Source organism: Lonchura striata, chromosome 14, assembly GCF_046129695.1.
Source record: "Lonchura striata isolate bLonStr1 chromosome 14, bLonStr1.mat, whole genome shotgun sequence".
Lineage (NCBI taxonomy): Eukaryota > Metazoa > Chordata > Aves > Passeriformes > Estrildidae > Lonchura > Lonchura striata.
The window spans coordinates 11,820,763-11,834,199 of NC_134616.1; the positions used below are offsets into that span (position 1 = coordinate 11,820,763).

The following is a 13,437-nucleotide window of genomic DNA, read 5'->3' on the forward strand; positions in this document are numbered from 1 at the left end:
AATAGATCCTAAAATTGGTTGCACTGTTTCTGGATGCCTGTGTTCAGAATCCATATAAAAATCCCTGTGCACAGCATAAGCAGACTAATGAGGTGAGACCTTTTCATAGTAGTATAATCTTTAAGACAAGTTCTAGCAGTCAAGCAGGAAATCAGAAAAATAAATGGTACATTCAAGCTGCTTGTCTTTGTCAAGGGCTGTGGTAATAGTTTGAATTGAATGATACAGCACGTGAAGACGTTTATTCCTCACAAATGCCCTGACACACTCTAGTGGCAAAAGCTTGCAGTGCCATTCAGTCAGTGGAGCCCAGTGAATTTCTTTCCTTTTTCATGTGAAGCAATGGTTACCCTGGATGAAAATTTAGTTGATCAATATTGAAAGTAACCTGGCAGCTAATAAACGGCCATTCAAGTCCTGTGCTTTTATAAAACTTATATTTCTTTTTTGTATTTTAATATATAAACTACTGTTTATATATTAAAGTTTTGCTTGCTTGACATTTGTACAGAGTTTTGAGCAACACACCCTGACCTGAGTCATTGAGGCATGGCCATGGTATTCATGCAATATGTGGAAGTCAGTAAACAGTATCCACAGTCAGTATCCACAAGTCCTCGACACTTAATAGTAATGGATACAGATCTTGGGCAACCTCATCTTTTAACCAACCATCATTAAATACTAAATCAATAACCACATTAAAAATGTATTTATAGATAAATACATTAAAACCAGTGTTTTGCTGATTTAACTTATCATAAATGATTCACTGTTTTGTCTTCTGAGAAGACATAATGGATCACTTGGCTGCCTCAGTTCTCTCTTCATTTTTGCTTCAGGTTTATGCTATGGCAAAATCCCTCTGCTAATACAGCGAAGAATTTAAATATATGCTTTATCATCACAGCCCAACCTATGGTGAAGTGTTTTGTCCAGAATCAAGACTTTTCTGTGGCAAGACATTTGGATTGACTGAGTACTAGTACTGATCCTCTGGCCTCATTGCTGATACCATTTGAGCTGAAGAAGGATGGAGTATCTGTCTGTTTTTTACTGCAATTTACACACTAATGTGACTCAAGTATTTCATTTAGCACAACTCAAAATTTCCCTTCCTCACCAAGATTTGCTGTTTTGAAACTCTCCGATAGCTATGTCACAATGAAAACAGAAATCCCATTTCCCACAAAACAAAAGAAGCATCTCTTTCTGGTTTAATGTTTGAATTTATTATTGTTGTTTAAACAATACAAGATTACATGTATCTACATGCATCTACTTGTTCATTATTTCTCATTATTCTCTATTTTAATTATTCCTTCTATTCTTTCCTCCATGGGTGTTACTTTTTGGTTATCTGGACAAAAGAGCCACATAGATATTTTAGACTGGCTCTTGCTGCTGTGCCTCTGAAGTTTGTTAATTTTTTCTTACTAAATTTTCTCTTTATATGGGAAAGTTACTCCAGTAAAAGTAAATGTAAATGTACTATCTAAATGAAGACTCTTATATGAAAATATGCCTTTCCTCAGCTCTCTGGAGGTTCTTGCTTTGAATTTAAAAGTGGGTACTTTTTAGGCTGGTGCAACTCAATCATAAATATTGGGAAGATGTTGACTAAAAATTAGATCTGAAGTGAACAAGTAAAACTCTCATTGAAGTCAAAGGGGATACTGTCAATTTGCACTGGGAATGAATTAGAACTTGGATTTTTTTGCATCCTCATTTGACCTGTTGTCCTCAAATAGCATTGTCAGACTAGATCTGTCATAAATTTCTAGTTATGTCATAATAATTATGTCATTATTAGTGATTAGATCAGCTTTAGAGGTTTTTTTTTTAATTCTTTGTCCTGTTGCCAAATTCCATGACGACACAAGCTATGAATTAGGTTGGAGCTCTGAATTCTTTTTTCTTGTGGAATGGACAAGGTACTTCCAAGACCAAGAACCTGTTTGGCATACAAACGTATCTACATACATTGGAGCAATACATTATTTTTTCTCACTGTTCTGTAGTGATATAATTAGTAATGCAATGACATTTGCCATTCTCTGGTAGCTGTGCTATCATGAGATCCATGTTCCTGATTAACAGAGCTGAAAGGGGCTAACTTTGGGAACAACTCGCTGCTTGCTTAGTACAGCAACACTGGTCAGCATATTCCTTGCATATCCTAGATTATAAGTATTCCTTTATATAAGGTCCCTTTTTGATCTTGTACCTCACCCAAGCAAAGAATAAGAAAAAATAAGACAGCAATGGATGAGTGAGCATCCAAGAACACCACCTTGAAAGATACAATTGCTTGTATCTAATGAAGCATCAGTTGTTTGCTGGACGTCTGGGCTTTGTAAAGAAGCAGCATCCACTGAAGCAATAATCAGCAGTGAACTTTTCAACTTTTGATAATTAATGCGCTTGCTTTGTCCATCTTTGCATTTTAAAGTAATGCCAGATGACTCTGTAATTCAGTTTTGCATCTAGGTTAGACTCCCGTTACAAACAAATGAACATCTGAGTATTGCATGTCAATGCTTTAAAAGTCCCCTCAGGGGCTGCCTTGACGGAAGGGGTTTTTCCTCTCCTGAAGACACAAAGGGTTAGAATTGCAGCAGAGAAGTTATTTTCTAGAGTAAATTAGTTTAGTTTCAATGGACAACAAGCAAAAAAATTAACTAAGCGTATAACTAACTTGATTAGCTTTGGGCAAGTCATCTCAGCTGCACGAAGGATTTGTATCTTCTGGTGCAGTCAAATGAATATGACTCTGTTGCACTCAGAACCAGTTTAGATTAAAAAAAAAATACAGCTCTTTTGACTGCTAGTGTAATAAAGGAGATTGGTTGATAGATTCTTCCATCTGTTATGTCCAGACCATACTTTGCAGTGCAGATTTTACTAACTGTGGTCTGTTATTTTTTGCATGGTGCAAAATTAAGCTTCCTTCTTTCTTTCCTCTCCCCTGTACAGTGAAGAACTTTATAAAAAGCATCAGCTAAAGGTATTTTAGGCTGTGAGTTGACAAGCTGTCTTATGTGGCTGTGGTTCCATTATTGTAGTTCAAGGACGTTTTAATTTGGAAGTGTTAAATAGTTTTTTTTTCTCTTTATTTAAACACTTTGGTTGCTTTTATGCAAAAGTCGAGTTTATGTTAAAATTCAGGGAAATATATTACAAAAGTGCATAAGAGAAGCCAGTGTATTTCAATTTGAAACTTCTGTGAAGTGACTCATTTATTTGACCCATGACTCTGCAAAGTCACTAGATAGACAAATGCATTATGCAGATAGAGAACTGGAGACAGAGGTTATGTGATGCCCAAGGCCATGTAGTGAGTCAAAAGTGAGCCAGGGCAAAGTTCCCATTTTAGTGTATCTATTAATAACACCAGCACAGACAAACTACATTAAAGAACTAAAACTGGGGGCTGTGTGATGTCAGCGTGCTCTGCAAGACTGAGATATTGTTTGTTTTCATCTAACTCTAAAATGGTGAAATTAGTAGACATAAATATGACTGGATCAGTATTTTATCGGAAGTCTTTCTCATACTTAAGGATAGTAATCTCTTTCCTCCCTCCTGACTGAGACCTTTTGTTTTTTCTTTTGACAAACACAAAAATTGTTTACCTTCTAATTTTGAGTACTGGCAGGTTAATACTGTGTCTGCATCAAAAAACAAAGTCATAACCGAAAAGATTTTGGCATAAATGTGAGGTAGTGTTAATGAGAGGCAAATTTTAGTTGCATTTTCTATCCTTGATAAAAGTATTATTTATATTTAGTAGACCATTCCTGCATTGATATATTATATTCTTTGAGTTTGTATATTCTATCTAGCTTTTGATAAAATTAGTGACTTCAGTTATTAACAGGACGTGGCAGAGGAAAAGATGTTGTATAATAAGTTGCGTAAGTTGGAGTTAGGAGCTGCTGTATATTGTTAGTGTCTGTCAGTGACTTGCCTCAGTGACTTGGACTTGGATTTTCAAGTATAAATATAACTTTTAGCTGCCTTTGCTAGTGATTCTATTTCTTATGATTGCTAGTTTGACCATTATATGTAGTAAAACAAAAGTCAGTCAAGAATCAGCAAGATTATAAAAATATCCACAAAAACTGACTGAAGAGTTGATATATTTGATAGGGACAGCTAAGGGATCCATTGCAACTATATTTAATTGAAGTCAATGTCTAGAAATGCCAAAAGGTGGTATCAGGGATTATATTTAACTTGCAGCCTACAAAGATTATAATGGAAATTAATGTAACATTAATAACAATGGTCAAATCAACTTAGTTTTCAAAAAATAGAGGAAAAACGTAACGTGGAAGTAACTTTTTGGTTATTATTTACAGTTAAAATACATTCAAAGTACCCTAATGTATGTAGTCTCATAACAGATTTCCAAGATTCTTCAGGATTTCAACAAGAACCAAGATTGCTTCATTCATTCTTCTTTAAGTGCTAGTTTTATTTGAGTATCTGAAAGAGGCTGGTATTACTGCATTTGTTATCTTAATCTTTGTACAGAGAGAGAAGTGATGTCAAAAGGAGCAACATTGCTAAAGTAAGTTATAGCACCTGTCCATTCATCACACCCTGAGACTGACTCACTTAAATTAGCATGTATGACAGTGATCTAGAAACAGTCCTGGAGCAATTATAATATTGCAGCAACTTGCAGAAACAGACATTGCTTTTGGTAATTGATAATTCTTCATCATAAAAGCCCGATAATTAGGTTTCTTGTTCCCATCTCACTGCTTCATTGTATTCTCCAAATTCTAATTGCTATATTTGATTTATATCTGTCTGTTCTTGGGCCAACATTTTCATACATTTTAAATAATTAATCTCTGTGATGATGCCTTTACCAATAGCCTTCATGCTCCTGCCTCATTGTTACAATACACATTGATCTTTCTGTGTTGTGAGTGACAACAACTATATAATGTTTTAATTAGGGACTGACCATACTTATAGGATGCCATCAGTGCTGTACTGTCTCTAGGATCTATAATGCTGTACTTTAGTATGGTTTTGTCTTTTTCTCAGCTGTTTTACACTCAGAGTGTTAGGTGGAATCAGCTGCACTTTTGTTTGTTTGCCTGTCTCTTTGCACAGTCCTCCAGGATATCTATTACCTCTCCATTCCTCTGTTACTTCCACCTTGCTGTCCAGGCCCTGTAGCCTCTTTCTGATCCTTCCCAAGCCCTTTGTACCCTGGTGCTTCTTTAACTGTTATCAGGCTGAGGTTTAGGTTGAAATGAGATCCAGAAGTGGGCCAAGGCCTACTCCAGCTGTGGGATGACGTGGGAAGAAATGGAGATGGGGGGATTCGAGAGAAACAGGTTGCAGAGCATTTTCATCCTGCTGTTGTTGCCATCTGGGAGGGGGCTGGGGCGTGCTGGTGCTGCCAGGGCTCCACAGATACAGGGAAGACAATGCCCAGCTGCTCAGACTTGCCAAGTGGGCGCTTCCTGCCTCCTCATGTACTGTCTGCAGCCTGTCACCTCAGCTGCCCCCTTATCTGCTTATTCCTGCCTCCAATGAGACCTTAATTTACTACTACATCTTCTCTCATTTCTGCAATTCTGTGTTATTCCTCATCTAAACTGATGCTGCCTCCAACATACAGCAGCACACCACTAAATGTGTCAGTTTTTTTCTTGCAGAGCCCTGCTCTGTATGACTATTAAAATTCAGACCCAGTCCTTGAAGAACTTTTACTATTCAGTCTTTGTTGATGATTCCACTTTCAACACAGTCCCTCAGCTGGATTTAATAGAATTAATCTGGTCCAAAGTGACAGCCAGGAAAAATAAAACGGTACCTTCAATTTTAATGAAGGGCTCAGATATGATCAGATTGTTGCCGTTGGTAAGTTACTGTGTGTCAGTGGAGCCATTGAAACTCTGGTTGCTTTTAGTCTAGCCAATTGCAGAGTAGTACAGGACCAATTAACTTTTTCTAAACTGATTTTTAAACTAAAATTGTGAAGTGTAAACTTAAAAAGCCCCAACCAAGCTGAATGGAATATAACTGTCCAATTACCATTATCTGTGTTAATGTATGGTATCATATTGCAGCTTTAGTGTGTGTCTGAGAATGTCACTAAAATTAGAGGGACCCACTTCCATGATATTCTGAGGAATAATCAAGTTTTTGACTCATGTTCTGAGTCTAAAACAAGTTTTACTTTACATCAGCATGGGTTCCACTTCACTTTAGCCTTTGTGGTTATTGATATCCATTAGTCCTTTTTATATTCTGGTTTCTAGATCATCAATTATGAGTTATGCAGTGCTGCTGCTGAATTATAAATTAGTTCATTTATAGATTAAATTAATTTTTAGTATCTTGTGTGGGGATGATTTAGTATATATGCACACAAAAAAAAATGATTGTATTAACATGGTAAGAGTGTATGCTCAGTTGGGAAGGTCTGGAGAGTTGCTAATCTCCATGGTCTATATTCCTCCTCTAACAAAGACAAGATTTTAAATCCAGAGAATTCCTGTATGCAACAGTTTGCTTTGAAAAGAAACAGTTAGATATGTAATCTGTTTTTTCATCATTCAGTTTATTTCCTTTTTGCACATCTTGTGACAACAAGCATTGTCTTTTTAAAAATAATTTTTATCAGTGGCACAATTTAGGGCAATATTTTAAAATGAGCCCTGACAAGAACCACTTGAACTGTTGTATGTACAGGTATAATTCCTGTATTGGGTTTATCTCACTGAATTCCCAAAAGCCTCAATTCTGCACAGACCTGTCCTCTTGGTAAAACTTCCTTCACCTGACTTCTGTTTGTGCTGAGAGCAACATTGGTTTTTTGAGAGAGAAATGCATGATATAGCTTTACATGTGTGCTCTGTAACTTGTCTAGTGACATAACAGTTTTTCTGTTAGTAGTAAGCAATTAGTTAGCTTTGCTAACTTTTAGTAAAACACATCTATCTTTCTTCCTGTGGTCTCTGGGAAATGTGTTGAGTCTCAAGATTTCAAGCAATCTGAGTACTAACATTTGGGATTGGGTATAAAATTGAACTCAGGATTAAAGGATTGATGCCTATTTATCTTTCAGTTAATTTAGTATCAGGGATTTCAGTGAAACTGAGACAGACTCACAAGCTGGATTAGAGAGCCAGGCTCAGGTATCAGCCTTATGTTACAAGCAACACTGACAATATCATAGAAATTGTCTCAAAATTGTTAAGAGACTTTTTGAAATAAAAATACCACCTTCAGAGCCCGATTCCGAATCTACTAAATCTAAAATATATTAATATATTGAAATTTCAGCATTCTTGCTAAGGTTACTTGGTGCATTTCTGTGAGCAAATAAAATAACTGCATGATAAAATTGAGTCATTTTTAGTACAGCTCTGTCTGCTGCATTGGTTTTATGCTGTCAATTCCTTTGTAGTGTTAGTGTACTGCTCTGTAGCAGCCTCAAGGTATTAAAGCAGAGCTGGAGCACAAGACAGGAAGGCAACGTATAAAACTGTAAATCAGCTGGAGCAGGGCTTTTCTTAACATTTCCATTTACTGTACATAAAACCATTCTCTGATTTGAATAATTTGCTGAGCTAAGTAACAAGATTAACAATATACCTTCAACAGGGAAGATCAGGCAATAAAATATCCACAGTTTCAATCAGGATTGCAAATTACAGATGTCCAAAAGATAGTAAAATGTAAAGAAAAATCTCAGACCCCTAGAACTGATCAAAATTAGTGTCAGTCATTGATTTCTAAAACACACAAAGAGATGGTGAGTATAAACGTGTTACTTACAGGTGCTGAGGATTTTAGGGAATGAAAATGGAGACCGGGAGCTGGAGACTGCCTGCCATGCCAGCAGTGTTGATTTGGAAGTGATGGACACAAATAAACATTCAGCAAAGCTTAAAAAGCTGCAATGCAAGGCTAGCCAAAAGTGTCCATGTCCTTACCGTGCTGTGGCTGGCAGGCAATCCGTGTCTGGGAGCCTTCAGTCCCTCTAATCAGGCTCCAGGGATTTTGTTTGCAAGAAAGATTGTCCTTTAAGTGATGAGTGCAGGAAAACAGAGAAATAAAGAGAAATGAGCAAATCGTACAAGGCAAATAGCTGCAGGTCTTTAGCATGCTCCCTGCGTTTTCCTAAGCTGCATCTGCAGTAGAGAAAATATCCCAAAAATAGCTCAGGCTGCCAATGACTTGCTGAAACCTGAGAAAGAATTGCTGAATTTAAAGATCTGGGTTGCTGTGGGTGTATGATTAAAGTGAGAAATTGCTGGCAGGAAGAACCTAGGATGAAGCCACATGCTTATGGAGTAACTTGTGAGTTCACTGATATCAGAACATGAGCTGACCTCTGATTTCCCCCTCCTCCACCCAATGCCAGTTAACCCTTAAGAGTTCAGAGTGGAAGAAAGTTCTTCAATAACAGATGGAATAGGAAATATGATTAAAAAAAAAAAAACCTTCTTTCACCTGTAATGTAGTGACAATATTTTGCAGCAGTGCCCTATTTCTGAAATTTCATAGCAGTAAGGAAAACTGAGGTTTTGCAGATCTCTGACTTCTGGAAAGCTCAGTCTGGTGTAGGGTATAAGCTAAATACTCACTTAAAGTTGTTTGTGGTCCCACAGAGTGCAAGGGATTTCAGATAAAGTTTTGAGGGAGGGATGGATGGATGGATGGAGGCAGGAAGGCAGGACAACACAACATTTAGGAACTTTTCTGCAAACACTGACTTAAGGACAAAATGTCAAGATTTGCCAGAGTATTTGGCACACTCTTCGAGGAGATGCTGGCATCTCTATATGGTGCCCAGAACAAATTACAGTAGCTGCTCCAGGTTGTTCTGGTCTGTAATTGTTCCCTGTGGATCCCTTGTGCTTACACAACTCACTGGAGTGAAGTGTGCTTTAGCCCAGTCCTCAGCTTTCTCCACAGCACTTTTTAATGGTACTTCCTTGATTAAGAAGAGAACAAGAAGCAGTTGGCAGAAAGTGGGGTACATTGGCTTGACATCAGTTAAGTTTCCCAAGCAGTGCCAAAAGTAATCCTGAGTAACCTATTTAGGCAGGTATTAAAGCTGCCAGAGCATGGACTAGGAGCTTGTCCCCAGCTTTCTTTGTACTGACACTGAAAAGGGAAAAGGTTTCAGTGCTGTAACTGGGTTATATTCAAGCCACATGGGACTGGATTATGAGAAACTGATTCTTCAGAAAGCAATTGTGCATCTGAGAAAAGAGCTGAATATCACCATTAATTCAGCATGTGCTTTTGGCTTAACATCAGTTTTTTGTTATGTGCAGAAGAAAAATGGACCCATAGGAAGAACAAAATATTTACTGTGCTTCAACCATAATTTAGTGTAATCACTTAATCATCATGTAGGACTTGATGCAACGAAGCTGTACTTAAGAGCACGTTATCTTGAAGATGCCATGAATATGTGAATGTATTTTATATATACTGCTAGCTGTAGTTTCACATACATAATGACATTCTCTGGGGCTGTGACAAAAAATAGCCATTTAAATTACACATGCACAATGGCAGCTGAGAATGCCCAGCTATGAAAGTCCCTTTTGTAGGTGCTTTGGAGAAAAAGGTCCATTATCAGGTCTTTTCATCTGTCTTCAATTCTAACTGATCTGGTCGTAAATGTTCTCCTAGAAGCTAGAAGAGTAGACAATCCCTGAAGCAGGCTGGTCATTTCATCTGTATTTATACCCTAGCAGGGCCTTTTTGAAGTACTTCTGCTGCCCAAAAGGAAATGTAGAGTATCATAAATTATGGCCTGAATAATTATGACTCATATTGCAGGATTCACTCTCAGACAACAGGCAGGAAGCACTTACACACATCTAGTGTTAATTTATAATATATCACATAAATTTCACAGTGAGTGCAGGAAGTCTGATTACTAGTCTCCTAAAAACTTCTAATGCAAACTTCTGTTCCCATTTTTGAAACAGCAAGTGATAATGCAAAAGACTTTGTAGGCACCTTTTTAATAAATTAATGAAACCTAAATCCCATAATAATGATGGCTAGTAGGTATCTTATCATGTATGGTGGTGATAGTGATATATCAGCATGAGACAATATTAGTGTCTCATGTGTTAGCAGATGAATGAACTATGCATTTAAAAGTTAGATTCTTTTCCCTCCTACCAATGAAGTAATTAATTAAAACACTTTTTGCCTCTCCTTTTTATGAAGAGGTTGCTAGTGCAACACAATAACACAATAAACACAATAAAGCAGTGCTACATCTCAAACAAGTGGAAACTTAGTATTCAAAACCATTCTCTCTTTGTTATTGTTGAATTTCATTAACTCTGAGTCTAGATCATAAATTACATGTATGTGATAATTCATAGTTTTATATTTTTGACTTAAATATAGCATAGGGCAAAAGTGAAAAGAAAGGAGCGTGATGGAATTCTGAGCAGAGACCAGATGGGTGGTTTGGCATGGAAACAAAGGCATTAGCATACATTCATTGTCATTATAGCAAAACGCTAATGCTTATGGTGCATGTATGGAGAAAATACATCTTCTCCTAAGCACAATGCTTTAGGTCATGATTCCACTATTATCTAAATGTGCTTCTGAGAGTTAAATGTTTGAATGTTCTTGTTCTTTTCTTAATCTAAATATTTTCTTTAATATCATATGAGTTAAGTTTTGCCTAAACACCCATTGTAAGCTTTTGTGCCTTTTGTCTTTGATTTCCCTGAAAGAAGTGGCAAAGTACCTGGAACTAGTGCTGTCCTACCAGGACTGATTTATCTGTGAGCCTAGCCTGAGCTTAGTGTGATCCATAAATTATCTGCAGTTGTGTCTGTCTGCACATCAGGCTTTGGAATGGAGCATTCAGAAATGTGTGGGAGTCTTTTCCTGTAAGTGCTGGTTGATCTGAAGAAACAAAGTCTTCTTTCCACCAGTGCAGTCGAATCACCAGACTGGTGTGGGTGTAAATGGGAATTCCATTACAGAAATTTGTTGAGCTTCACTGGGCAGGATGTCACCAATTGTTTTTCTTATAAGATAGTCTCTTTTTTAAGGAGCTCTTTGTAGAGTGAATTTCAAAATTGTCTGGCACATATAAATCACTGAAGTAGGAAGATTTCCAGTGGATTGGCAGATAATTATCATTTTATCACAATGATAGACCTGATGCAAAAATGACAGTTTGCATTATCTGAGGCTTTGACCATAATTTGAAATTAGGCCTCAAATGCCAGCCCTGGTAAAATGAGTGGGAAGAGAAAAAGCACTGTACCTGACACTGCAGCATGAAAACTTTAAGGATTAATTTACCTGAAGTAACTTGGAATTTAAAAAATATACTAGGGAGTATCATAAGAATAAGTATTAGTGCCTTGAAGACTGTGTCTGTCTGGATTGTTTGAACACAAAGTATCCTGGTTTGGTAGCATAGGGAAATCTGAGGCTAATGGCCTTGATTACTGAAACTGTCTTTTTTCATGTTAGAGTACAGTGTCCCATAGCTAGCCCTGTTTCTCTAGGCAATGTACAAAAATGTGCAAAATATATCATTTTATGCCAGGAACCTGAGAAGTGAGATCTCTATTTGTACCTGCCAGCCCATTTGCAAGGGCTTGTTAGAATATATTTCTCCCATTTTAGCTAAGGCTAATTAGACATAGGCAATTGCTGCTATCTACCAGAGTTTCTTCACTCATTTTTTCTCTCCTATTTTTTTTCTTTTTGCCCTACTGTCTGGGAATTCTTCTTTGTGTTTTAAAGCCAATTTAATACCTTTTTCTTTTGCCAAGTGCATTCTGATTGTGGCTCATCCCACCCTACTCTATTCTAGACTCATTCTGTTGCCTTATATTTTGGTTTTCTTCTTTAATTGGAAACCTATTGTTGGAATGGATAAATCTCATTCTGTATAACTACAGGAATATTGCCAGTATAATAGAAACTGTAAAATGGATTTTCTTTTCTACAAAGGACTGACTGGAAAATTTTCCCTGTAACGATTCTATAGCAATCAGTAAAAAGCAAAATCTAAAAAACCAAAACAAAACCAGAGGAAAGCCACAACCCTCCCTCCCTCTAGGCATTGAGTTTCTCATCAGTTGTCATTGCAAATTTCCACAAATGCTTTTGGCACCATTTCAAAGATTTTAGCTCTGTGTTATGCTGTTGTTTGATTAATGACTAGTTCCAGAGATTTCCTCTGGTGATCCTCCACATGAGACATAAAGAATTATCAATTGCCTCAGCAACGTCTGGAAGCAGAGAATGTTAAGGATGTAGTTTGCTTCCCTGAGTTTGTAATGAAACATCCCATTGTATTCCTTGCCCTAAGGTACTAACTTGATACATTCTGCATCTGCCTGGCCCAAGAATTGCTGGTTTGCCATAACAAAGTGAGAGATTATATTTAGAAATTGCTGTTAGCAGCCATCAAATCCACACTCATCCCCATTCTATGAAATGTTCCATTTGGCCTTACTGTATTTGTTCAGTTTTATATGTACAATAGGATAAACTAGAGTACTCCAAAGCAACCTACCCTGAATACTAACAACTCCATTACCAAAAATTTTATTCCAAATGGTAGTGAAAATATTGAGCAAAATAGTCCTGGTTCTACTCCATTGAACAGCTATAAATCCAAGCAATTCTTTCTCAACTTACACATTTCAGGTGTGTGAAGTAGGTAAGTTTTGTAATTATGATACATCCTTTCTTGAGATGAGCTACACAGTGAAAGAATCTTTATTTCAGGGTTGTGATTAACCCAGTTTCTAATGCACAGACTGCTGTGACAAGAGTTAGGGCTTTGTTGTTGAACTTGATTTTACTCTGAAGTGTACAAATCAGGAAAGGTTCCATTAAAAGTCAGCTGCAGCCTGAAGCCCATCAGTGTCATTCTGTCTGATATTTTGACTGTGGGGGAAATTGGCTATTGCAGCTGCTGCATTGCCTTTCCCTTCTCTCACCATCATTATCTGTTTCCATGCAGTGATTCTTTTCTAAGATGGCTTAGAGGTCTCTCTTCTTTAAACATACTTTTGATATTTCTGCTGCCTGCAGTGAGACTATCTACATATCCTGGGAGAGTATGCATAGCAAAGCAGTATGATATTAGGCCTTTCACATAGGGCCTTTTATGATGATGAAGAAGAAGAAAGAAGAAGAAGAAGAAAGAAGAAAGAAGAAGAAAGAAGATAGAAGATAGAAGAAAGAAGAAGAAGAAGAAGAAGAAGAAGAAGAAGAAGAAGAAGAGGCAAAATAAGAGGAATAAAATGCAGTGTTCAAAATTAGGGTTTCATGGTGTGTACCATCATTTCACATTTTCCATTTACCTCAGAGACTCCTTGCTACCTTTTCTGTCATTTGGAGCATTTTGCTCTGCATCTGATTTCTTTGTGGAAGTGGTAT

At 37.1% G+C, this 13,437-nt stretch overlaps 1 protein-coding gene across 1 annotated transcript in view; it reads right to left on the reverse strand.

Annotated features, from left to right (window-relative positions):
- The window catches only part of AMMECR1 (AMMECR nuclear protein 1), a 96,417-nt gene extending 88,241 nt beyond the window's left edge, over positions 1 to 8,176 (reverse strand). Inside the window, exon 1 of the mRNA XM_021547858.3 lies at positions 7,971 to 8,176. Coding sequence (XP_021403533.2) covers positions 7,971 to 8,142 — 172 coding nt within the window. The 5' untranslated portion in view covers positions 8,143 to 8,176. The remainder of the gene's footprint in view (positions 1 to 7,970) is intronic.
- Between the last annotated feature and the right edge of the window lie 5,261 nt (positions 8,177 to 13,437).